At 37.7% G+C, this 27,601-nt stretch overlaps 1 protein-coding gene across 17 annotated transcripts in view; it reads right to left on the reverse strand.

Annotated features, from left to right (window-relative positions):
* PBRM1 (polybromo 1) overlaps positions 1-27,601 on the reverse strand; it is a 105,889-nt gene that overhangs the window by 40,518 nt on the left and 37,770 nt on the right. For 9 of the 17 annotated variants that reach the window (XM_061196964.1, XM_061196950.1, XM_061196961.1 and 6 more), the window contains exons 12-19: positions 25,395-25,608; positions 23,060-23,201; positions 22,442-22,539; positions 20,295-20,339; positions 16,352-16,628; positions 13,642-13,747; positions 9,990-10,632; positions 5,789-6,000 (exon numbers count right to left, since the gene is read on the reverse strand). In XM_061196964.1, the coding sequence (XP_061052947.1) occupies positions 5,789-6,000; positions 9,990-10,632; positions 13,642-13,747; positions 16,352-16,628; positions 20,295-20,339; positions 22,442-22,539; positions 23,060-23,201; positions 25,395-25,608 (1,737 nt within the window). The remainder of the gene's footprint in view (positions 1-5,788; positions 6,001-9,989; positions 10,633-13,641; positions 13,748-16,351; positions 16,629-20,294; positions 20,340-22,441; positions 22,540-23,059; positions 23,202-25,394; positions 25,609-27,601) is intronic. The other 8 variants (XM_061196967.1, XM_061196965.1, XM_061196963.1 and 5 more) reach the window with 1 other exon arrangement.

The raw sequence follows: 27,601 nt of genomic DNA on the forward strand, positions 1-27,601 counted from the left end.
CACACCACAAAGAAGAGTAGCCCCCGCTCGCCGCAACCAGAGAAAGCCTGCGTGCAGCAACAAAGACCCAACACAGCCAAAAATTAATTAATTAATTATTTTAAAAGTGCACAATGCAATGGTTTTTGGTATACTACATTAATTTTTAAAGATTGTGGTAAGATATATATCACATAAAATTCACCATTTTGGGACGATTTTTTAAAAATAAATTTATTTTTATTTTTATTTATTTTTGGCTGTGTTGGGTCTTTGTTGCTGCACGTGGGCTTTCTCTAGTTGCGGCGAGCAGGGGCTACTCTTCGTTGCAGCGCGCGGGCTTCTCATTGCAGTGGCTTCTCTTTGCGGATCATGGGCTCTAGGCACGTGGGCTTCAGTAGTTGTGGCTCGCGGGCTCTAGAGCACAGGCTCAGTAGTTGTGGCACACGGGCTTAGCTGCTCCGCAGCATGTGGGATCTTCACTGACCAGGGCTCGAACCTGTGTCCCCTGCACTGGCAGGCGGATTCTTAACCACTGCGCCACCAGGGAAGCCCTGGACGATTTTTAAGTGTATAGTTCAGTGGCATTAATTATACTCACAATGTTGTGTAACCATAACCACTATTTCCAAAACTTTTTCTTTACTCCAAACAGAAACTCTGTAACCATTAAATAAAAATAACTCCTTATCTTTCTTCCCCACAGCTTGGTAACCTTTAATCTACTTTGTCTCTCTATGAATTTGGTATTCTAGGCACCTCATATAAGTGAAATCACACAGCATCTGTCCTTTTGTGTCTGGCTTATTTCAGATAGCATAATGTTTTCAAGGTTCATCCACCTCGTAGTATGTGTCAGAACTTCTTTACTTTTTATGGCTGAATAATATTCCACTGTATGTAAATACTGCATTTTGTTTATCCATTCATCTGTGATGGATACTTGGGTTGTTTCTGTCTTTTGGCTATTATGAATAATGCTGCTATGAACATTGGTATACAAGTATCTGCTTAAGTCCCTGGTTTCAGTTCTTTTGGATATATACCTAGGAGCAGAACTAATTGATCATATAGTAATTAAATGTTTAGCTTTTAAACAAATTGCCAAACTGTTTTCCATAGTGGCTGCACCACTTTACATTCTCACCAGCAATTTATGAGGGTTCCAATTTCTGCACATGTTCACCAACACTTGTATCTTTTTTTTTTTTTTTTATAACAGTTATCCTAAAGGGTGTGAAGTGGTATCTCACGGTAATTTTCATTTTCATTCCCCTAATGACTAATGACGTTGAACATTAATTTTCATGTGCTTATGGCCATTTCTATAATTTCTTTGAGGATATATCTATTCAAATCTTTTGCCCACTTTTGAATTGTGTTTGGTTGTTGTTGAATTGTAGGAGTCCTTTGTATATTCTGGATACTAGACCGTTATCAGATATAATGATTTGTGAATATTTTAACTCTGTGGGTTTACCATATTTTTAATTTCCAAGAAATTTTCTGTTCTGCAAATGTTCATTTTTTATGGCTTTCTGTTCTTGTTTTATGGATGCAGTAGCTTGCCATCTCTCTGAAGGTCCAGTTAGTTGGTTTTTAAAAAAAATTTTCTCCTGCTGCCTTCATTTTTTTTGTTTCTTCCAAGGTCCATTTTTCTTTTTGTTTTGCTCTCTATCTTAACATCTTAGAGAGTTTTCCCTTAAATATTTGGTCCCATTTAAATAAATATCTGCTTCTATTTAAAAATAAAACACTTTAGGGACTTCCCTGGTGGTCCACTGGTTAAGATGCTGTGCTTCCAGTGCAGGGGGCGTGGGTCTGACCCTGGTCTGGGAACTAAGATCCCACATGCTGTGTGGTGCAGCCAAGAAAAAAAAAAAGAAACAAAAGTAAAAACGCTTTAAAAAGCTGACTGGAAGCTCTCCATGCATACATAGAGCTGGATGGATTTCATTGAGGACCAGATGTTATCTTCAGATCCCCACTGCCTGGTCCATTTCTCAAGAGAAGAATCTTCTGTATCAAAATTAAAAACCTGGGACTTTCCTGGTGGCACAGTGGTTAAGAATCCGCCTGCCAATGCAGGGGACACGGGTTCGAGCCCTGGTCTGGGAAGATCCCACATGCCGTGGAGCAACTAAGCCCGTGTGCCACAACTACTGAGCCTGCGCTCTAGAGCCTGCAGGCCACAGCTACTGAGCCCACGTGCTGCTACTGAAGCCCGCACACCTAGAGCCCATGCTCTGCAACAAGAAAAGCCACCGCAATGAGAAGCCCATGCACAGCAGCAAAGAGTAGCCCCCACCTGCCGCAACTAGAGAAAGCCCATGCGCAACAAGACCCAACACAGCCAAAAATAAAAAAAAAAAGAACTTGGTATGATTTCAATCCTTTAAAATTTTTTAAACTTTTATGACCCAGCACATGGTCCATTCTAGACAATGTTCCATGTACACTCTTCAAGAATGTGTATTCTGCAGTCATTGGGTATAGTGTTCTACACGTCAGTCAAGTCAAGCTGGTTGACAGTCCTTGTCCTAGAGCTCAGGTTGCTATAAGAACACCCACCATAAACGGGGTGGCTTAAACAACAAACATCCATTTCTCACAGTTCTGGAGGCAGATTTGGTGTCTGGTGAGGGTCCACTTCCTGGTTCATAAACAGTTGTCTTCTCACTCTTCATCCCCTTACAATGGCACCAATTCCACTGTAGTGGCTCCACTCCCATGACTGCATCCAAACCTAATTACATCCTAAAGGCCCCATCTCCAGATACCAACATACTGGAGGCTACAACGTACAAATTTTGGTGGGAGACACAACATTCAGTCTATAGCAATCTTATTTAAGTCATACTTTTGCCGATTTTTGGTCTAGTTAGTCTGTCATTTGCTGAGAAAGGTGTATTGAGACTATAACCGTTGAACTATTTCTCTTCAATTCTGTCAGTTTTTGCTTCATGTATTTTGGGGCTCCACTGTTAGGTGCATACATATTTATAAGTATTATACGTTCTTGACCCTTTTAACATTATAAAATGTCCCCCTTCAACTCTAGGAATATTTCTTAAAGTCTATTTGTCTGATTAATATAGCCACTCCAACTCACTATGGTTACTATTTGCATGGTATATCTTTTCCCTTCATTTTCCTTTCAACCTATTTGTGTCCAAATCTAAATGAGTCTCTTATAGACAGTATACAGTTGGATCTTACTTTTTAAATTCAGTCTGATAACCAATGCATTTTGAATGGAGTGTTCAGTCTATTCACAGTATGTAATTACTGATATGATTGAATTCAAGTCTGCCATTTTGCTTTTTTTTTGGTCTTATTTTTTTTTGTTCCTTTTTTCCTCCTTTACTGCCCTCTTTTGTGTTAAGCAAGTATTTCTGGCGTATCATTTTAATTCCTGTGTTGACTTTTTCTATTTATTACTGGTATTACAATATGCATCTTTAACATGTCACCATCTATTTCAGGTTAACAGTGACTTAGTTTCATTCAATATTGCAACTTTGCTCCAATACGGCTCCATTCCTTTGTGCTAGTTGTGTCACATATATACTTCCATAAACGTTATAAAGCTAACAATAGTGTTATTATTCCTTTAATCAATCTAATGTTTTTAAAGAAATTAAGTGAAAAAGATACAGACATAATCTTTTATATTTACCCACATATTTACCATTTCCAATACTCTTCAGTCCTTCTTACAGATCTGAGTTACTACCTGGTGGTATTTTCTTTTGGCCTGAAGCTCGTCCTTCAGTATTTCTTACAGGGAAGATCTACCAGCACTGAACTCTCTCAATTTTTGTTAATCTGGGAATGAGTTATTTCAGCTTCACTCTTGAAAGATAGGTTCGTTCACTGGATACACAATTATTGGTTCAGTTTTCTTCCCCTTTTAGCATTCTGAATATCATTCTACTGCTTTCTGGCCTCCATTATTTCTTATGAGTCATTATCATATTACTGTTTTTTTGGACATGATGAGTCATTTTTCTGCTTTTAAGACTTTCTTTCAGCAGTTTGATTATGACATACCTAGATGTGATTCCCTTTGTGTTTTCTTACATGTTCTTGGAGCTGTAGGTTAATGTTTTACATCAAATTTGAGAAGTTTTCAGCCATTATGTCTTCAAATATTTTTCTTCCCCTTTCTCTCCTCTGAGATTCCCATTATAAGTATACTAGGACACATGGCATGAGGGGTTGCTGTAAGTCTGCATAGGTAAAGCTCAACCAATGATTTAGGTGAAGACTGTATTCAAGCACCTCAAACCTGTAAGGATCCACCCTCTGCTGAACAATCTGCATGTGGCTTGGGGGATGCATTCAAAGTTGTGACCAACTTTCAAGAATCCCTCGCATTTTGCTTTTCATCAGTATCTCACATCTCCCCTGTACATGTGTAGTTTTCCAGTCAGCCAAGAATGTGTGGAGAGCTTATCTTAGCCCTTCTATGGTAATTTTCAGGATATTCCTCAACTCCAACTGTTACCTGGGGCAAGTGAAGCTACAGGTTTACCCTGTTCATTCCTGCATCAACTGCTTTCGTTGGAAAAGACACAGGACCCCCCTCCCCCTTTCCTGGTCCAACACACACACACACACACACACACACACACACACACACACACACACACACTCTCACCATCCTAAATGAGTACATTCCTTCTGGCAAAAAGCTGCTGGTTTCTGCAGCTAGCCCTGTACTGGTAAAATCACTATTCTCACCAACCAGGTTCTTTTCTTTTCTTTTTTGCATATGCCATTGCTTATGAGAATTTGCTTCAAATCAACTTACTTTGTTCTCTTGCCTAAGGAAAAAAAACTCTAAGGAGGAGATCTGATGCTAAAGACTAATATGACTCTTGGAAAGTTATATATTCTAGGTTTACGTGAATTCTTTTTCTTAAATGATTAAATTTAAGAAATTTAGAATTCTTAAATTCTATTTATGTGAATTCTTTTTCAGAAATGATTAAATTTCTAATAAAAGTTCCTACTTTCAAATATTTCTAAATTCTGGCAAGTGACTCAAAGTAACATTTTTAGGTTGATACAATTAAAATAAAAATTTCCTCCTAGTTATGTGGTTCAACCAAAATATCATCTACTTGGGGACTTCCCTGGTGGTCCAGTGCTTAAGAATCCACCTTCCAATGCAGGGTACACGGGTTCGATCTCTGGTCGGGGAACTAAGATCCCACGTGCTGTGGGGCAACTAAGCTTGCATGCGGCAGCTACAGACCCCACATGCTCTGGAGCCTGCGTACCCCAACTAGAGAAAAGCCCACACACCGCAACGAAAGATCCTGCGTGCCGCAACTAAGACCCGACGCAGCCATAAATAAATAAATAAATAATTTAAAACAAGAACAAAGTATAATCTACTTACCTGGCTGAGTCCATACGAGGACAGCCATGCTGTTGAACAATGGGGCAGAAACTTTAGGCACTGCTGAGAATGCTCTCTAGCCCCAGCTGGTCCCCTTAGGTTTTTATCTACCAATAGTATTAAGAGGTTTTAAGCCCCCACACTTGTGAACTAATTGACTCTGTTCTTGAAATACTAGAATAACGGCTGTGTCACGTATAACTTCCAACCTTTTCCAGTCTGATGACCAAACTGATAATGACAAAAACATTTCCCATCTTACCATGTCTGTTTTGAAAGAGCCAACACCCTGAGTCTTCATTTACACAAATAGGACTCTGCTTCACAGGTAATTATAAGACCAGCTAGGACAGAGCATAATAACGTTTCTTCATATTTAATAAAATGAAAGAAACTAACCTCTTTTTTCTTCTTCTCGTTTTAGTTTATCTTCCTCTATTTCTTTCGGTAGTTTTTCCTTTTTCTCTTTCTCCACATCATTATGTAAATGTTTTGTGGTATAGCTGAGTGCTGGTGAAAGAAGGATCTCTCCATTTTTGCAGAGTTCATCACGAATTTTAATAAAAAACTGCTGAAGTTCTACCGCATCCTCATATATTTCAGAATCTGTCCTATAATAGCATTAAGAGTATTCACTGACACACAAGCTGCTTCTTTTAAACACCCTGCTTATATGTTAAAGCATTCTATGAAATGCTTCTTTAATGCATTAATTGATATAATGGTAACTTCTGTGCAGTTCTAATAAGGCTATCTCCTTAAAATTTGTTAGAACAGAATCTGAAGTGTAATTTTACCTTGGTGAGCCTCATGCTCACCAGTTTCCTTTTCCTTAAGGCTCACTCCTTGTACAGCTCATGTAAAAGGAAAGGCCTCATACAGCTTCCTAGGGAGAAACATAGCATGTTCATTAGCTGATTTTGGCAACAGAAGGGGGTTGCCACAGTCAGGGACTATACTAAGGCTCCACACCATGTGCAACACTTACTTGCATCTAATCTTTGAATTAATTTTTACTTTCTCTTAGTTAAGGGACCAACACACTGTATAAGGTATTAACAAAAGATTTAGCCCATTTTCTTCTTTTTGGATCTATATCATGGTTGCCTAGGCTGGTACGACTCCGTGACTATTTGAACCTAAACTGCAAAGTCCTAAGGGCATCGTAAATGGTTACAGGCCTCAGAGTCAGTGTTCATTTTAGTTTCCCAGAAATAACTACATAATTCTGGGGAATCACCAGAGGCAACATAGTGGAAGATAGAAAAAAAATTATCTGTGTCATACTGAAAACTTTTAAAAGATTCTTTCACCATTTATAAAATGAGAGGATTGGGCAAAATGAACTTCAGAATTTAGACTCAAAGAAATTCTATTACTATTTCTAATCCACTGTTGGTCTGAGGAAGAAAGATAATTCTATTAATTAAGAATACCAGGGTCTGACATTTCATATGTAAATAAACGTGGGACATTTGGCCCTTGTGCTTCCGTGAAAGAGTTACTGATGGTGGGTCGCTGACATCTTCATGAAGTTTAGGGAGTGATTCATTGCAGGGATGGGCTACGGGATATTGCAGAATTCTCCCTGCTCAGAAGAGCGGCATTTTCATTCTCGTTAGCAATCAGCTGTTTTGTCACTTTCATATTGACTCCATCGGTACATCGGTATAGGGTGTGATTAAGTACGCCTCAACTTGAAATTCAATTGCTGTTACTCGTTGTATTTATACTTGTATTGCTCTTAAGTTGTATTCATAGCACCTTTCATATGTTTCTGCATTTGAACCTTGCAATAAACCTGTGTGGTGGGCTGCACGGGTCTAATAGCCTAGTTTTACAGTCGAGGAAGCTGAACTCATTAAGTTCTTGGCCTAAGCCCTCGGAGCTGGTAACTGGCTTTGCGTATTAGAACCCAGATATTCTTGCTCTAAATCTAGTGCTCGCTCTATGTGTTTATGTACATATTCACAAATACTCCTTTATTCAACAAATAAAAAGTATGTGCAAAACACACACACAAAAAAGAATACCAGGGTCTGAAAAATTATCCACAAAGGTAACCAGAGACAAAGACTTATTAGCAGCAGTCATGGAGACATTCTGGTCAGGCTAGTGTGGATGGTGTAGCAAGCTCAGTCAGCTGTTTGCTGATATGGATCACTAGAGCATCGAACTTGAACAAAGCCTCCAGAATGCTTCTCACCAGCAAAGGTGAACTGGCAATCTAAAACACTGCCAATAACAACCTAAATGGATATTTCAAGAAAGATTCTAAAATCTTTTCAGGTTATAGAAATGCTAACACTTGTAGGAAAGCAATAAAAATAAAACTGGCCAAGGGAAATAAAACTCCTACAACACTATTTTGATGCCTATTTTCTAAACAGAGACTTCCGAAGACTGTTCGCTTGAAATTAATTTTACAAGAGCTTACAATTTTAAGTATAAAATTAAAACTGAAAACACACTTTTGATAATCCACATTACACTGAAAGGGCAGATTCATAATTCCATCATGTGCTCAGAACAGTGTGTAATTTATAAAACTTACAAATTGTTTAGTTCTGGGTTTTTCCATTTAATATTTTCAGACCTTGATTGACCTCGAGTAACTGAAACTGCAGAAAGTGAAACGGTGGATAAAAAGGGGAATACTGTAAAGTTACCTTGGACTCTACCTCCTAGGCCTCAAAAGCAAAAACTAACCATGTCAACAATGGGAGAAGCAAAAGAGCTCATTTCCTAGAGATACAAATCTGCTTAATTCTTAAAATAATCATGTCATCTATACAAGAAACAAAGTTGCTAGTCATCTATATAAGAAACAAAGTTGCTAATAATCTAAGAGACAAGTCTATTTTGGAAGAAGCACAGAACTAATCCCAAGATATACTGGGGGTAAGGTAGCGGGGCAGGGAGGAGAGGAGTGACTTTAGACCTAAGGACTATTTAAGTAAACTGTGAATAAGAATGGAACTCTAAGCTCCAAGAGAGCAGGGTTTGTCTGTTTTGTCCACTGTGTATACCAAGTATCCAGAACATTCTCATAACTGGTAAGTCCCTCAATAAATATTTGTTGAATAAATGAAAACTAACAAATAAATGAATGCAGATTTTGACTACAATATGTCCCCCCATATTTCTCTTTACTTCTATCTGCACTGTTGAAGAATAAGGACCATTTACTAAATGTGTCACTCAAGGGCCTCTCCAATCTGACCCCAACTCCACGTGTCTCTTGAACACACCATATTCATTTCCTAACCCTATGCCTTTACTCATACCACTTACCTTATCTGAATCCCACCCATTTTCCCAGTCTTCTCTGACGTCTCATGCCTTTTTAGAACTCTAACGCAGTTCCTTTACTCCACCATCTTTTACTAAATATCAAGTTGTTAAACGTTATCTCATGCCTGGAATTATTTTTCCCTAAGCATAGGCGCTACCCCAACTGTCAGACTTCAAGCTCTTAGAGAACACAGCTCGAGTCTTATCATTCCTGGCTGTGCTCCATGACTGGCGTCTTGGTGACTGGCTCAGCAGTGGCTCTCTATAGTGGGGAACAAGATAAGCCAAGCCACTTACTAGTTGTGACTTTGCAATGTATTTCTCTCTGTCATGTACATCTTCGTATACAAATTAGGAAGATTATCACCTACCTAGAATGGCTATTATAAGAGTTAGAGATTATGTACATAAAGTACTTAGCATGGTGCTTTACAAAGGGCAGGCCCTCAATAGGAACATCAAACATTACTTTTAATTTTTCTTTCAAGATCCAGAGCAAACCCAGGCTTCACAGATTCCCCAGCTGGAATCACCCCATGCCCAGTGACTAAAGGTCTAGCTCTCAGCATGATAGACTGTAAGCTCCAGGAAGGCAGGGTTTGTATTTTTAACTTTTTATATTCCCCCCAAGTGACCCCAAGAGCATATAGAAGACACACTGTAATTGCTGAACTGAAACTGTTTTCACAGCTGAGTATATACTATTGTTGTGTGGCAAATATACAGCACAGATCAAAATTAGAAGGGAATTTAAGTTTGATGGAAATTTAAATTTGATTTCTTCTTCTTTTAGAACATTTAATGTCTACAGAATGAACTTAAAAGTGACGAATCTGAGATTAAAAAGAAGCCCTTTTAGATATCTGAAATGACAATCAAATTTAAATCAGTCTAACCTCCGATCAGTATCTTAGAGCTATTTTAATTTATTTAAAGCATGCTTGCATTGAACTCAAACTTTAAAAGAAAATCATATTACTATTTCTAATTGAAAGCATTTTATCCATTAAAAATACATGTTCTATGAAAGGCTATATTTTAAAAGTTTATGTTTTTCAACAGATCTTCAATTTTGTCTCATTCCTTCCCCTCATTGGCCCTACTCTAGACAATTTAGTAGTGTGCCTTCTCTCCTCCACAGACTATACTTGCTCTCTATAAGTTTTGGCTAATTAAAATTCAAAATAGCACCCCATCAACTGTAATCATGTACCTATGCTGAAATAGCACATCAAAGCAAAATTCTTTCTTCTGTTTTACATTAAATGTCACACCTTCTCAAAAAGAAATGGTTTTGAAAACATACCGATTCATCCTTCTTGCCCTCTCCAATACTTCAAACATATGCTCTTGAAATAAATCGAGCCGCCGGTAGCGATTATTTTCAACATTCTTCCTAATTATGTCAAAAGTAAGAGGAGGTTTGTTTGGAAAGCTGGGATCCACAGCAGGAATTTCTGCTAGGGAATCACTGTAGCATCTTCCTTCATCATCCTGATGACTCATGACTGACACAAAAAGATTATGGATAAGCTCCTGAATCAGCAAGGTTACATTTGGGACATGAGAGTCCTCATCTCCTTCTAGGTCTCTCCGAGTTTCAAGCAGGACTTTGTGTAGGACAAGGGCATCTTTGTAGATCAAAGACTCTGGTTCATTGTACGTACAGGCATTGTTAAACATCATGACAAAGTCCTCAACCATGGAGTCTATATCTTGGTACTTGTTGGCCATCATGTGACTTCGAATTTTTTCCATGTCCATGGGTTTTTTAATGGTCAAATAGTAGTCAGGCAGCTCGGATCTGGAGGGAAGCCTCAGAAATATGGCACTGAGGCGGCGACCCCTCTTATCAGTATAGTTCTTTACAGCTTCATAGACTTCATTTAGCTTCTGCTGCATTGGAGTCATATATTTTGATTTTTTAGGAGAAATACCGCTCTTCCTACCTAAAGAAAGATTTATGTTAAATGGATAAAATAAAATATATGAACCTAAATTTGTAAAAAGTTGGTAGCATAACCACAAGGAAGGGACTATTCCAAGTGATATATAAAACACAGTAATTAGTATGTTTCTAGTGAAACATACCCTATCAACAAAGAAAGAACTAGAAAAACTGTTTTCAGTACTGATATTTTTGGTGGGAGAGTAAGTACTACTATGTTGAGATAGTTGTGAATAAGGTAGAATAAAGGAAATGAGTAGCTATGTGACACTCTAACTCCATCTCCTATGGTATCCTTGAGAACTGAGATTTTCATCAAGGGAGAAAAAGAGATCAAGATGTTAAAACAGAGGACACTGAATAAAAACCTTGTAGCCTTGAATCTCAACTGGGAGTATCAGTATGAACTTAAGATGTATTTTCTCTTTAAATATAAAATACACACACACAAAATTTCTTAGCTCTGTCCACTGAAAACTCTAGAAACAGTGACCAACCCAGTTGCAGTATACCCCTATATAATTTTGACTATATAAAGACTACAGCTCTGGAATACTGATTTCAAATACTAATGTTAGTAGCTCTTTGGCAAATGGCTAATTCCTAGTCTATACAAGATGAGCCTGGTATATCTTGAAACACTAGACAGTAAAGAATCTACCAACGACTTCTTACCATGGTCAGGTCAAAAGACCATAGCAGCCAGTCTGGGACAACGTAAGTATCAACAAGAACCATAATTGCAATGGGTTATAAAACTCAGCAATATGTTTAAATCTAGTAGTTCTTAATGATAAATAAAAACAAACAAACAAACAATGGGGTAGATGTTGCAGGACTTTAGTAAACCAATGCATTATTTTCCTTGTACTTCATTATTTTGAAAACTGGTAAATAAAAGGGGAAAAAAAATCTAGCTTTTATCCTTTCAAAAACCAAACAATATACACAAACAAACAAAAAAACCATACCACTGGGTAACCAAACACTGGATGAGGCAAAGTTTATTTATATAGAAGTATTCCAGTTAGTAAATGAGCAAGGAATGATAAAATTAAATTATCACTATCTAACAGCTCTTCAATGAATTAAGCATCAATAGCTATTAACATAATTTAAAGAAACCACCAGATATTACGTGCCACCTGATGGAAGACACTATATCACCTCTGAAGTCAGTTTCTGTGTCAAAGGGAGGGGAGAATCAAATTTAAATCTAAATCTGATCGACTACCAATTTATAGGAACTAAAAAGGACAAAAGAACACGTGAAACTACAGCAAAGGGACACAATGAGCAAAACCTAGACTGTGGGAAACTATAGTACAAACCCAATTTCTTCAACAAACTGCAAGGGAAAAAAGAGAGATGGAGGGGAATTTATAGATTAAAAGAACTATCAATCAAATGCAATGTGTGGACCTTATTTGCCAAGTTGAAACTGAATCTAATCAAGCCTTTGAAGTTAACTTCCATTTATGAGAAATAGGGAGATAAAGGAAAAAGTTAACTGACATCACAAGGAAGTGAACTGACTAATCCAGAAATTTGGACTGCACAAGAAAGTGACCAGGTTTCTAGAGTTAATGGCCATGAGGATAAAAAAAGGAGGGGGACTGCTCTAAACTATGAGTTTAAGGACAAAATAATCAAATGTAATATATAGAACTTAATTAGATCCTGATTTGAAGAAACTGACTATAAATATACATTTGTGAGACAATCAGTAAAATCTGAAAATTTGTCAGGTATTAGATGAAACCAAGAAACTCCTAATTTTGTTAGGTGTGACAATGATTTCATGGTTATTTAAGAAAATACCTGCATATTTTAGAGATGCATAATGAACTATGTAGAAATAAAACGACATGATTGGATTTGGCTTAAAATAATTCAGAACAAAGAAAAAAGAAGGAAAAAACGGAAGATAGGAAATAAGTATGGCAGAATCTTGATAAATGCTGAGTAACAGGTATAGACAGGGATTCATTGTACTATTCTTTATACTTACATATGTTTTGAATTTTTCATAAAATTGAGAAATGAAAAAATTAACATTGCATGTTAAAATTTCCTTTCCCTGAACTTTAAAAAAAAATGTATTTATATATATTTAGTTACTGTTAAAGTATCTATCTGTCATTAGTTTCCTAACTCAACTTGTATAATGAATTCTAGTTTTAAAAGGCATTATATCCCTGTAAGTTAGAAGGTTTTCATTTCTGCAAACCTTCTGTATGCTTTTACAATTCCATGAAGAGATAAATGAATGGCTTGACAAAAAGGAATGATCACTTAGCAATAAATCATACCCAAAGCTATTGTAAATTCAGTTTACGTCATTTCATATAAAAAATCAGGGTCTGTTTGTTTTTTCCCTTTTCAGCAAATATGACTCTAAAGAATATTTGACAACACCACTGTCATTTGCTTGGTATCTATTTTACTTATATATTTTAAATAAGGCAGAAACCTCTTCTCTAGCCCAATGGTACTAATTGTTTTTGCTGTCTCTCTTCTCTCTCACAGTTTTCAACCAAACAACCACCCACAGACTACACTCAAAAGACAGCCAAGTTAACTTACAGTACAGTGGCTAGACATCTCTAACCTATCAAATTCTGTCTAGGAGGAACTACTGGGACTCATTTTTAATTCTAGTAATCAGCAAACAAACATACAAAAAAAAAAAAAAAAGAAAGAAAATAAAATCTGCCACTATACGCTTCCAGGCATCACATGTAGAAAAAATATCTATTCTTACTATTTAACATTTACAAAATGTCCACTGCATTCAAGAAAGCAAAACCTTTGACATTATATTCTTCTATTCCTCACGTGCTTTTATGTTTACTTAAAATACAGAAGACAGTGCTTGAGAGGAATTAAGAAACTCCATGCTGGAGTGCAAGTTCAATTATATTCACCAATTAATTAAATATTATTTCAGTAAATCAGCAATCTATCCTTGATGGACTGAACTGAACAATGAAGTGTGAGGCTGCCTTACTCAGTTTGAGTTTGGGAGAAGCCATGTCATCATCATCAGGCAGTGGGCCCAGCTCTTTCCTTTTATCCTTGAGTAACTTCTCCAGGATGTGCGCATCATTGTACACCTATATTTAATTACAAATATAATTAAAATTATTTTTCTAAGAAGCTTTCTACTTAAGTATAATACACATCCATAAAGAAGTTTTAAAAACATAAGTTAGGATAGTTGAGAAATAAAGAAGTAAAGCCTCAGATCACTACAGAGCAACAAAATCACATCTCCGTGGGGTGGGCCTCAGCCTCAACTGGTTTGTTGTTTAAAGTCTTCCAGGTGACTCTAATGTGCACCCATGCAGGCTAAAGTTTGAGAACTACTGTACCAGAATCATTGCAAGTTTTTGCAGAAGTTCTGAAATATATTTACATGTGTTGTTTCTTCATAAATCTCTCTTGCACTGGACCCTCAAGGTAGCAGACTTAGCTCAATGGAAATTAAAAATTAAAAACATCTGATAGGGCTTCCCTGGTGGCGCAGTGGTTGAGAGTCTGCCTGCTGATGCAGGGGACACGGGTTCGAGCCCTGGTCTGGGAGGATCCCACATGCCACGGAGTAACTGGGCCCGTGAGCCACAATTACTGAGCCTGCGCATCTGGAGCCTGTGCTCCGCAACAGGAGAGGCCGCGACGGTGAGATGCCCGCGCACCGCGATGAAGAGTGGCCCCCGCTTGCCGCAACTGGGGAAAGCCCTCGGGCGGAAACGGAGACCCAACACAGCCAAAAATAAATAAATAAATAATAATTTAAAAAAAAAATTAAAAAAAAAACAACCATCTGATAGTTGGAGAGAAACATCTCAAACATTATTAGAAGGGATTTAACACCAGTGTGCGTTCACAGCCTGGAATCTGATCTGTGAAAAGCAACAATCCCTGCTGAGGCTCTCTCTCTATGAAGACTGGGCCGAAGGTGGTAACACAGAGCCAAGGACAAGGTTACGCACCCAACTGTTTTGCCCCCACAGCTGCCTCCTCCCACTGCCCCCACAAAGGCTCTCCTCCCTGACTGCCCCCAGAGTAGAGGGGCTGAGGGAATAACTGACCTCTCTTCTTTGGCAACCTCTCTTAAGGGTGGCTTTTTTCTTTACCAGTGGCAGACAAGTGGCACATTGGCCAATGACACTGAGGACAGTGTAAACCTCTATGACAGAGAGAACCGTTTCTTTGATCACAAGCACCCTCAGTGCCTACTTTATTTTATATTGAAATGTAATAGTATAAGAAAGGAAATAAACAATTTGACAATGTACTTTTATTTCTGGGAGATTTAAAGTAGATAAAGAAAACTCAGAAAAGATCTATGTACCCCCAATACATGTTCACTGCAGCATTATTTACAATAGCCAAGATAAGGAAACAATCTAAGCATCCATCAATGGATGAATGGATAAAGAAAATGTCACACGCACACAGGAATATTATTCAGCCATAAAAAAATGAAATCTTGCCATTTGCGACAACGTGGATGAATCTTGAGGGCATTATGCTAAGTGAAATAAGTTAAGATGGAGAAAGACAAATACTGTATGATCTCGCTTATATGGAATCTAAAAACACTCCCCCCCCCAAAAAAAACCCAAGCTTATAGATACGGAGAACAGATTGGTGGCTACCTGAGGTGGGGGTGGGGGAAGGGCAAAATGAATGAAGGAGGTCAAAAGGTACAAGCTTCCAGTTATAAAATAAATAAGTCATGGGGATAATAATGTATGGTGACTATAGTTAATAATACTGTATTGCATATTTGAAACTTGCTAAGAGAACAGATCTCAAAAGTTCTTATCACAAGAAAAAAAATTTGTAACTACATATGGTGATGGATGTTAACTAGACTTACTGCAGTGATCATTTTGCAATATATATAAATATCAAATCTCTATGTTGTTCACTTGAAACATGTCACTTATACCTAAATTAAAAAAATTAAGTAAAGGACATGAAATAGAAAAAAATATGAAAGGAAGAATGTATCTTAGCTTTACTGACAACTGAAAATCAAGATGCTTCATAACAAAATCAATTATTCAAAGGTGCATTACTGGGAATATCCTGATATTTATATAATTATAAAATTTTCCAGACTATCCTTAGAGAAGTATGGCTACTGAGGATAGTAATAATAATGATGATGAAAGATTTTATTGTCCTTGGCTTTCATTTGAGTGTTTGAATACCAGGCACTGTGCTACATGCTCTGTAAATATTGTCTCATTTAAATCCTATAATAACCCTGATGCAAAGTACTGCTATTATCTCCACTTTACAGATGAGGCTCAGAAAAGATAAGTTACTTACACAGGGATTGGCAGAGCAGGATTCAAATCTAGGATGTCAGATTACACTTGACGCTCTGAATCCATGGATATGGAACCCATGGGATTCGCAGGGTCGACTGTACTATGCCATTTTATGTAAGAGACTTGAGCATCCGTGGATTTTGGTATCCGCAGGGGTCCTGGAACCAACTCCCCACTCCCGATACTGAGGGACAACTGTACAGAGTATAAACTTTTAACCTCTACAGTGTCCTGCCTCCCATTTTAAATAATTAAGAAAAGACAAAATATTAAGCTAGTCACTGAGAAGAGCAGCCTAAGTTAGGCCTCTAGACCTGGTCTCTCAAGATCAAAAGAAAATGTACCTACTCCAGGATTCCCACACGTCCTCACCTGGGAGCCCTCCTCGTTGTAGTGCCTGGCATTCCGGAACATCAGCTTCATGTCTTCTATCATTCCCTCTTCCCCTGCATATTTGTCATTGCGGATGTTATGTTCAATTATTTTCAAGTCCATTGGCTCCAAGATGATTTTATAATAATCAGGATAGTCCTTTTTGGATGGTTTAACCATAAATAGATCACAAAGTCTTCTGCCTGAACCTGGCTCACGAGCTTCAAGAACAACATTGAACAAGATTTTCATTCGCTGCTTTCTAATGTTCTTTTTACTGTTGAGGGGGGAGGGAGAAAAGGGGGAAAATGAGAACAGGTTCAGTTTTCTTGATATAAGGATGAACACGAAATAAAACAAATTAATCTTGTGGGCAGGTGCTTCATAATGATTATAATGTATTGATTATGTATGGCACAAACACAGTAAACATGCTGGAAGCTATAAGCAAATATTAGGAAATTTTTCAGAATAGTTAAAACATAGTGACCCTGGCAGGAGCACCCCCCAAGAACACCAGACAAACGTGTTTAGAATATTTATGAAATGCAATGCTTGAAAATAGATCTTGTCTAATGCCAAAGAAAATGAAATGCTGTTATTAATTGAAATATATTTTTTAAGAACAGAGCAAAAGTGGAATAAGACTGCTGATTCCCTACTAACAGTTCTCCCTTAAACAAACAAACAAACAAACACAAAGAGAAGTGTCCCATCTCCTATGACAACCACTCCTGAACACCTGCATATCCTGAGGGGATGATGTGAGAGGAAGAACTCTCTCAGTCCAGGATTTTAGCAAGTGAATAATAAAAGGGGAATGCAGGACAAAGCTCCAACATCACAGAGCTCCACATCTGAGCAGAGATTAGAACACAGATGACTTTAGCCTTCAAGAAGCCTCTAAAGAAAAATTTCAGAACCTGAATTTGATATCACAGAATTTGGTAACTGGTCTAATAACTGAAATTTACTGCTTTAGGACGTATAACACTTAGAGTATCCTTTCTCCATTTGTATCATTCACTTCAAGAGAGTGATATGTAACTGGTTTCCATCCTCAAAGGCAAGCAAAACTTTTGTCATTAGGGTCAAACAATCTTCTCTGAACTCATCCAGTTTTGTTATTTTATTTACATTTTTCCAGATCCTTACATTGCCTTTGAGACCGAGACCCACAGGCCCATTACTTTTAATCTGACTGCCAGAAATAACTCAGAGCTAAACTTCATATTCTCTTATAACTGTATTAGCCTGGGTGGCTGGTATATTTACTTTATCCTTTTCCAATATGATGTTGAACCTTATTATATCCACACTTTTGAAAGTAACTTTGAAAGACAGCTACCATATTTCCCTATGTGATACTTTCTGGTTACTGTTTTCAATGTCACTTTGATTTTTAGATTCTTCTTTGAACATCCTCTCTTCCTCCCTCAGACTAGTAACTATAAACAGTTTGTTCACTCTTCCCTATTTTGGGAAAGGTGCATATAATTAAATCCCAGACCTTGTAACTGGCATACTCATTCTTTTTTAATCAGCACCTGTAAAGATACTTCGATAAAATACATCTTACGGGGGTTCAAAACCAAGGTTGTTTATCATTATGCACTTAAGGGTGCCATACTTAAGGGGATGTCAATTCAGGTCACAGACACATAATAAATATACAGTTTTAGAAGTTTACAGGAGATGGGCCATAATTGGTTCTGTGCTAACAAAATCAGTATATTACAGCAATTTTCCAATAAATGAAAGTCAAGAGAAATGGGTGCTTTTCCTAATTTGCACGAAGATTATGAGCTAGTAGGGGCTTCGCTCTGAATCCCTGATTTTCCAGGACCACCACCTGACCCCTAAACCCAGCCTTAAACACTGAAACCAATGTCACTTTTTGCTTCTCTTAGTTTATCACCAACTCCTAGAGGACCTCCATAGCGCTTTTAGATCTGATCTTTCCTTTTAATTTTTCATGCCATGGTGTTAGTCCTAACCTTCATAGTTTGTGGCTGACCACTTTCTCAAATGTCCTTATCATTATCCTTCCTATGAAGCTATTATTTATTATGTATGTATTTGTGTTTGGATATACACACCAGATTCCTATTTATAGTTACAGCTAACACTTCTACCACATGCCAGGGACTGTGCTAAGCACTATCATTTAATCTTCAAACTCTGAGAACCAGGTACAATTATTATCCCAACTTTGCAGATATAAAAACAGAGGCTTAGAGACTCAAGTGAATACCTAAGGCCATAAAGTGACTAATCAGAACTGAGACTTGAATCAGCTGATAATCACCAGACTACTTTTATCATGCAAGTGGATGATAAAAAGTTAGCTCTTACCAAGGGCCTCTCTAATCAAAGTCAACCCTGCTCACAGGCTTCAAAGTCTCCCAGCATTTAACTCCCTGGCCCTAGACCTTCAGTGGTGCCTACTGTGAAGCTAAGTAAACCCAAAGGTTCCTTCTTTTACAAGGCTTTCTATATTTCATCTGCAAGTCTTCAAGGACTTTTTTACTCACCTTTTTAAGGATTTTCCCAGACTAGTAACATCTGACTAAAAACAAAATGAAATCTACCATGTCTTGATGCCAGCAGGAAATACTGCCAGAAAATAATCAGAGTGAGTACATTTAGTGAGTACTCACTGCATCCAGGCCCAGTTCCATGGGCTTTAAACATACTAAGCAATCAGGTCTTCACAGCAATCCTATCCAGGTAATGTCATCAACTCCTTTTTCAGATGAGGAAATTGAGATGAGGCTCAGAACACAGCTGATAAGAACAACTGGGATTTGAACTTGGGCAGTAAGGCTCTAGCGCTCAGGGTTATAACACTACTCCACGATGCCCCACATTTCTATTTCTTCTACTACTACCCAGAACCAGTGCCATATACTATGAATGATATAAAAGAAATACAATCCATGGTCTTTTCCTTAAATTTACTATCTAACTAAGAAAACTTTTCTTAAGGAAAATATTAGGAAGAAGATAATAATACAGTAATTTTGTAGAGTGGACTACATATGGTAGCAACATAAAGATAACTTTAGAACATCTAACTTTTAAGAAAAAGCATGATAGGGAAATCACATTTCCTAAAGCTATTTGGGCAATCACACAACACTTCCATACAATTATACAACTGTGTACCTTAAACAATTATTTTACTACAGTGATCACACATAAGTTCATTTGTTTTTAACCTGCCTCTTTTCCTGGCCAATAAATTCCTGGAAGGTAGAGGTGATGACTAAACGTTCTCCTTTATGACCTGTAAGCAGAGTCTGGTGTTCTGCAAACAACTGACACTCCATGAATGCCAGATGGCAAAGGTGAAAATAAAAGCACCACACAATGATTACTAGGACCATAACATGGCAACTTATGGGCTGTTTTTAAAAATCGTAAGTAACATGCAAAAGAATGGATGCTTTTAAAGAAATAAAACATGGACAAGATCAGAGACTGAAGAATGTATTTATGCTCAAGAAGCACTAACCCAATGCATAGGTGCCAACATAGACTGACATCACTTGGATTGTCAACACTGATTAAGATCCCTCCACCATCCCCCAATCTGTAAAAGACAATCAGCACCCGCCAGCCCCTGGACACTGGCAATGGTACCATATTCTCAGCCTCTCTACCTCTGCTGCAGAAGCACAGCCACAATGACTGCTGTGGGGGCTTACTGCCCCTGGCAAAGCTGGCAACAAATTACAGCTCCTGAATATATCTAGGCTAATTCTCATTTTACTAACTATACTTCTAAACTATACTGCTTTCTTTACTCATAAAATAAACTGGCATCCAAATAAAAACCATTATTCACATGCTTAAGGCTGCACTTTTCACCTAATTACTGACCATGCCATAAAAGTTACACTTTAAAAAATATGTTTATGCATAAAAAAGGACTGCACACCTGGATAGCCTCCTGAGACCCAACATCTCACTGTCAAGAGTGTTCCTGGGAAAGCAGAAACAAACATTACATGTGAAGAGGAACAAAACAAGCAACATTGGATGTCATGTACAAACCAAATATGGTTGAGAAAAAAGAGGATTACTCAATCCAAAGGATAAAAGGTTTTAAGAATACTTGGAACATTTCAACATGGAAGATAGCAGGTGGATTTTTGGGTAGAGGGTTTGGGGAGAAGAATGCATTCCCAGAATGAAGAGAACATACCCGCAGTAATTTTTCTCACAATCTTTGATACGAAAAAAATAAGGCAAAGACAGAATCATACACAATACTTAGGAGTCAAGTCAAGCGGTACTTGAAAACTTGGCCCTGACTTCTCTGGATAAGCTTAACTTAACCTACTAGGCTGTCATGTTTGCCTGAATTCTGGAGAAGTCTGTTTCTTATTACCAAAACCTCTTAACATAACTACCTTCTAAAAGGCTGGTTATGTTATTTCCTTTGTCACAGTCCAAAGTATAGGACTTGCTTCTGTCAACCTCTTAATGTGTGCTCATGCCTGTATTTCAAACCCAGATATGTTATTTTATTGCTTTAGCTATGATTTATATTTGTTCTTCTCTTACTTGTATTTTTCACTTCATTAAACAAAACACTTCCTAAGAAACCTGTGCACAAAAAGACTTTTTGTCTAAAGTGGGATTTTATTATTTCAAGAACATAATGCTTTTCTTTTTATGGGAGGTTTTAGAATAATAACTTTCATTTAATCTATTTGGGTTGTCCCACAAAGTACAAGCCACAGATATTTTTTTAAGGCTCTGGCCTGGGCTAATGCGTCCTTGGAACTGTTTTCTTAACACTCAACTAGTTTAAGATCTCTCTTTTCATTCAGTGTTGGCACTAACTGTACCATCACTTTTGCCTCCATTACCTTCTTTTGCCTGAGAAGTTTTTATCTTTGATTGGTGACTGATCTGGAAAACACAGGTGATGCTGTAGTAGTTATATAATTACACTCAAAGATGTTCTTGATTTGATGCCTCTGATCTGGTTTCACATTTTTCCTCCGTTGTCCCTGGTATAACAAGGAATTAAGAACTTGGAAGGATGAAATTCATAGGCCAGTAATGGAGGAGACTCACATCTCAGGGCACACCAATCAATTTAGTTACCTTGGCATAGCATAGCAAAGTTATTTTCAAAGCTAAAAAAAATTTCCCAAATGCTATTTATAGGGAAAAACAAGACAGCTTGTCTTTTCTAAACCACTTTTTAAAATCCTCAGGTCTCAGTGGATCTACTAATACATGAACAGAACTGTATTAATAGTTACTAATGATTTCTTCACTCAATTATGAATCTGTCAAGCCCCGCTATTAGTGATGGAGCTTATTCCTTGTTTAAGGTATCCTCCCTGCTGTTACAAAGATGGTGAGACAGTTAAGGCTGAGGAAGAATACGGTGTTCCACAAAGATCAGGCCAGAGAAACTCCATGTGGGAGGCGCAGACAAAAGAGATGGTCTTGCATGATTCTTTACAGGAGTCCAACTTCAGAATCTCACAGTAAGGCCCCCCTCCATAAAACCCGTGAGAAAAAGGAAGGGTTAGGGAAGTTGACAGAAAGGTTAGAAAGAAAAGAAAAGCAAATATCTAGCTTAACCTTTTATGAACTACAAGAAGTTATGACTTGGTATTTTACAATCTGACATCCTTAAAATGGCAAATAAAGATCAGATTAACAAGGAAAAACAAACGGGTAAGAATAATGACTTACTTCACTACAGTGGTAGTACTGATTTTTTTTTTGTAATTCACCGTGTAGAAATTACCTAAATTAGATTTAAGGAGCATTCTTAAATGCCACATTAAAACAAAATAACCTGTACAGCAAAAAGAATAACATGTTTTGCCAAGCTACATAAGTAGTTATTTTTATCTATGTTATCTAAAGCCAATATGGTACAAAAAAAGCACTAATCATACAATTTACAAATGAATTTTTAAATGTTATAAAATAGTTAAAGCTTATAAGATAATTCATACTTGACAGCTTAAAGAAACTGTACTTTTCTGCACTTAAATCTAAAACAAAATAAAAAGAAACTGAGAAGATGTCTCCAGCTATAAGAAGAGTATCTACCTTTTTCTTTTGGCACTACCAGTATCAGAGGTTGCTGAAGAAATCATGCTGTCTCCATCCTCAATGTCATCTCTCCTGGCAAGCTCCTTCTTCTTTGCCTAAAACAGAGCAGACCCTGGGAGTCAAGCTCACTCTGCCGAACACTTCTAGAATATATAAATATTAAAAGACCCATGGCCTCAGATGCGCTCCAAGGTGTGCCCTCAGAAAGGATTCAATAAACTCATGGACACTGTACAATGATTAATTAGCCTTAAGATGTCCCTTCTCCTAGGACCAACCCTACCTTAACAGAAACAGAGTCTAGAACCAAAGAAATAAAATCTAAATGACAGAGTATCATCTGTGATTAGAGGGAAACTGCCTGACATCCCTAAAATTACTCCCCAGGGACAAATCCCTGCTTCTTCCACTCACAAAGCTAAACCAGTCTAAACTATTATTTCTACTCTACATGGTCCTGAAAACTCTTAAAAAAATATTCAGCAGTACTTGTGGCTGAAATGAATGACGTGATATTGCTGGAGGAAAATCACGTATCTTAAAAGAACACACTCAAAATGTGTAAAATTATTTCAATTATACATACAACAACTTAGCAAAACCAAGAAATCATACCTGCATGACTTGCTGCAGTTTTAGAACTCGCTTGTAGATGGCTGAGTTGGGAACATTATAGCGTTTGGCATTTTCAAACATTAAATTCAGATCACACTCCAAATGATCTAAAGTTTCATATTCTTGATTCTTTAGCTTTGTTCTGTGAAAGACAAACACATGGCTAGAATCTTCCATTATGAAAATTATGAAACACACTTCCTGAAAGTCCAGTGCAAAAATCCTGACAAGCACTACAAGGTATCTTTACCAGTGATACTGATTAGAGGCCTAGAAGTGACAATTTCAAAATATAGAGTGAAGACGCAAAAGCACCATTATATTTAGACAATATGACAATTTAACTGAAAATCCAAAAGAATAAAACACTATAAGAAGTAATAACAGAACCTAGTAAGGTGGTCAATTATAAAGCAAACATATTAGCAAAAATCCTAAGAGAAAAATCCTGTTAGTGGCTAACATGCAAACCCTAAGAAGAGATAAAAATCAGGGAGGTTTTAAGCTACCTTAATGAAGAATCATGGTGATCTACACATTTTAGAAAATAAAGAGGCCATTCCACTTGATGAGGGTTAAAGAAAAGAGAAAGTACTGGCAACTCCATGAAGGAGCGTTTAGAATAATACACATTTAACCTCCAGGCGAGTTGCATATGGGCAATGAAGAGCGGTCCTTTTTGTTTTTTGGCTGCGCTGCGCAGCTTGCGGGATCTTAGCTCCCCAACCAGCGATTGAACCCGGCCCCAGCAGTGAAAGCGCTGAGTCCTAACCACTGGACCGCCGAGGAATTCCCTGAAGAGCAGTCTTAAGATAATAAATGAGAGGCAGATATGTCAGAGTCCCTTCACTACTCCTCCTCCAATACAAACATTTGTAATTAATTACGATGGCTTAATATTGAGGTTTTTACTTACCCTAAGTCTTAAGTATTCTGATAGCTGTCTCAGACACTAAGGCTATTACTAACACCAACTCTCATAAAGTCCCTACACAAAGTAAGGCTTATGTTAGAAAAGTCGAACTTGGAAGAAGGTTGCAGGCAGGTGACTGGGCTGGCTGCGGATTTGCTTCTTTTGAACTAATCTACTTAATTAGACTGAATTTTAAAAGACTGAGGGAGAAAAGAAACTAAGGACAAAAATCAATCAATTAAAAAGGAACCTCTTAACATCTACAAGACTGTCACCATCTTTTCCAAGGCAAAGAGTACAAAAAACAATTTCTAGTCCATTTTCTTAATGAAAGGCAGCCTTAATTTCCATGTTATTGTTCATTTTTATTTTATTTTTTGGCCATGCCACACGGCATGTGGGATCCTTAGTTCCCCGACCAGGGATCGAACCCGGGCCCCTGCAATGGAAGTGCCAACTCTTAATCACTAGACCGCCAGGGAAGTCCCTCCATGTTATTTTTAAGAAGGCCAAATAACTAATTTTCTATAACCTACTCGCGTACAAAACCTCCAAAGTTTGTATTAAATAAAAACACCATAAAACTTTACTGATCAAATAAGGAAAACAGACGTTACAAATGCAAAACCACAAAACATACGTTAGGCCACCTTATTCCTAGAATCCAGCAAGTACAAGGATTTTAATTCCTACTGTATGGAAAGTTAGTTATCTGCCATGAAAACATCATTTAAACACCAGCTTACTCTGACCTTGCCCATTTAATTTTACTTGCGTCTTGCCTCTATCTGGGTATACTACAAAACCTAACCCACATTGTAAGAGTCACAAAACAACATGTTTTATAACATTATTTATTTCCTACTATTGTTAATTATATTGTGGTGGTTCAAGTATTTTGTCTGGCTGAATTCCCAATGATCATTTTAACATTTTCTAAACAGAAAAGGGAAACCACGATGAACCATCTCTCAGGTACTGTTTCAGCTAATGAGTTCTCTAAGAGCTGACAATGCTTATTCTGGAGGTTTAACTACAGATACAAAATTTAAATGCAGATAAACTGTTGTGATTAAAATACTGATAAAAGGTGTAAGAAGAGAAATTCTTGCACAGTTATAAGAAAACGAACAGTTAAATTCTGAGCTGCATGACTTTTTATCATTCATAATCTGACACAAAAATGCCTAGCTGGGACATCTTTTATTTGCCTCTTGACTCTACTGCAGTACAAAGAACATCATTTGTAGTTAATCAAATTTATTTCTCACTTTTATATAGAAGTGATATTTAAGCACACTTTAGACATGTGAAAAACATTTTTCCCTTTATTATCTTTATCCATTTTAGAAAGGAAGATACATGTGCAGGCTCAATCACAAGAAAACAGATTTATACTGAGTAATGTAGAAGATATCTTACCTGATCTGTTGTAGTGATATGGGCATTTTAATTTGCTGATAATAATCAGGGTATTTTTTCTTTGAAGGCAAATGGAAAAAAGGTTCAGCTATTAGCTGCCCTTGGTTATTCCGACAGCTCCTAACTGTGTCGTAAAGCTGATAAAAAGGATTTGAAACATCCATAAATGAAGTAATGCTCTCTGCTTCCGACTCTCCTTCTTCATAACGTGCAGCTACAAAGACATAAAAGATATTTAAAAGGGACAGCAGAAACTAACACAACACTGTAAAGCAATTATACTCCAATAAAGATGTTAAAAAAAATATTTATAAGGGGAAGAAACAAACATTTTTTTAAGCTCGTTTAACAACCTTCCAGATTATGCTATATATGTTTGAGAATACTTGTTTTAAAAGAATAGTCTCTAGGCTTCATAAAGATGCTGTTAGTAATGCTTAGTAAAATTGTATGTTTACTCAGAGAAATGTTACACAGAAATAGAATAGAATGTTACATAGTAAAAGTTATACCATCTTTAAAAGGTTACAAAATAGTTTCTCTGCCATCTTCTGAGACTCCTTGCTTATGTGTGCTTGGACAAGAAAAGGAGCAAGTAGCCATTCTCAGATCTCAGAACTAAAGTGACAGCATGTAGCTTAGGATAGTATAAATGTAGACGGGGCTGATACTGACAGATCTGATTTAGCTTTAAGTCTCTTTGACTCTGCCCCACTGATCTATAGCATCCCTTAGGAATAATGTTTTCCTTTACTGAGAAAATTTTTAGGTAGAAGCTAATCATAGAAACACCAAAACAAAACATGTAATCACTTCTATAGAAATACAAAATATATTGCTGATTTCTCTGAACTCTTAAACAGTATATAACGACCTGATTTAAATTTTTTCTTAATGGATCAGGATAACCAAAATCACTATGTGCTCCCAGGTAAGTATGATAATCACCTATTAAGCACTTAGTTATTTATTAAGAGCTTGATAAGCACCACCCTCAGGTAATCCTAACATCACCACACAGAACAGGTATTGTCATTTCTTTTCTAAATGAGAAAACTGGGCATGAGGAGCTGATGACTCGGCCAAAGTCAGCTAGCCTGTAAAGCAGTTGAGAAGGGATTTGGATTTAGTCATGCAGCTAGCAGGAAAGACAGAATTTGAAACTACGTAGTCTTTTCTGACTCCATTACCTCGAATCTTTTCATAAAGCTCTTGCACATCTTTTATTGAATTTAAACCTAGGTATATGTTTTATTGCTACTGTAAACTGTATCTTTTTTTTTTTTTTTTTTTTATTTATTTATTTTTGGCTGTGTTGGGTCTTCGTTTCTGTGCGAGGGCTTCCTCTAGTTGCGGCAAGCGGGGGCCACCCTTCATCGCGGTGCGCAGGCCTCTCACTATCGTGGCCTCTCTTGTTGCGGAGCACAGGCTCCAGATGCGCAGGCTCAGTAGTTGTGGCTCACGGGCCCAGCCGCTCCACGGCATGTGCGATCTTCCCAGACCAGGGCTTGAACCCGTGTCCCCTGCATTGGCAGGCAGACTCTCAACCACTGCGCCACCAGGGAAGTCCTAAACCGTATCTTTTTAAAAAATTACATTTTCTTTTTATGGCTGATTCCGGAAATGAAGGAGATTTTTTTTCTTTTCTTTTTTTTTTTTTGGCTGTGCTGGGTCTTCGTTGCTGCGCGCAGGCTTTTCTCTAGTAGCGGCGAGCTGGAGCTACTCTGCATTGCGATGTGCGGGCTTCTCATTGCAGTGGTTTCTCTTGTGGAGCAGGGCTCTAGGCACGCAGGCTTCAGTTGCAGCACGCGGGCTCAGTAGCTGCGGCACGCGGGCCCCGGAGCACATGGGCTTCAGTAGTTGAGGCGCGCAGGCTCAGTAGTTGTGGCGTATGGGCTCTAGAGCACGTGGGCTAGGTAGTTGTGGCGCGCGGGCTCAGTAGTTGTGGCGCACAGGCTTAGTTGCCCTGCAGCATGTGGGATCTTCCTGGACCAGGGATTGAACCCGTGTCCCCTACATTGGGAGGCGGATTCTTACCCACTGGACCACCAGGGAAGTCCGAAGTAGATTTCTGTATAATAATCTTACATTAGCATTTTATTATTCTTATTATTTCTAATAATTTATCTGTAGCTTTTTAACTAGAAAACTCAAAAAATAATCTATCAACTGCAATCCTTATAAATCCTTCTTTTCTGATCCTTATA

Source organism: Eubalaena glacialis, chromosome 7, assembly GCF_028564815.1.
Source record: "Eubalaena glacialis isolate mEubGla1 chromosome 7, mEubGla1.1.hap2.+ XY, whole genome shotgun sequence".
Classification (NCBI taxonomy): Eukaryota; Metazoa; Chordata; class Mammalia; order Artiodactyla; family Balaenidae; genus Eubalaena; species Eubalaena glacialis.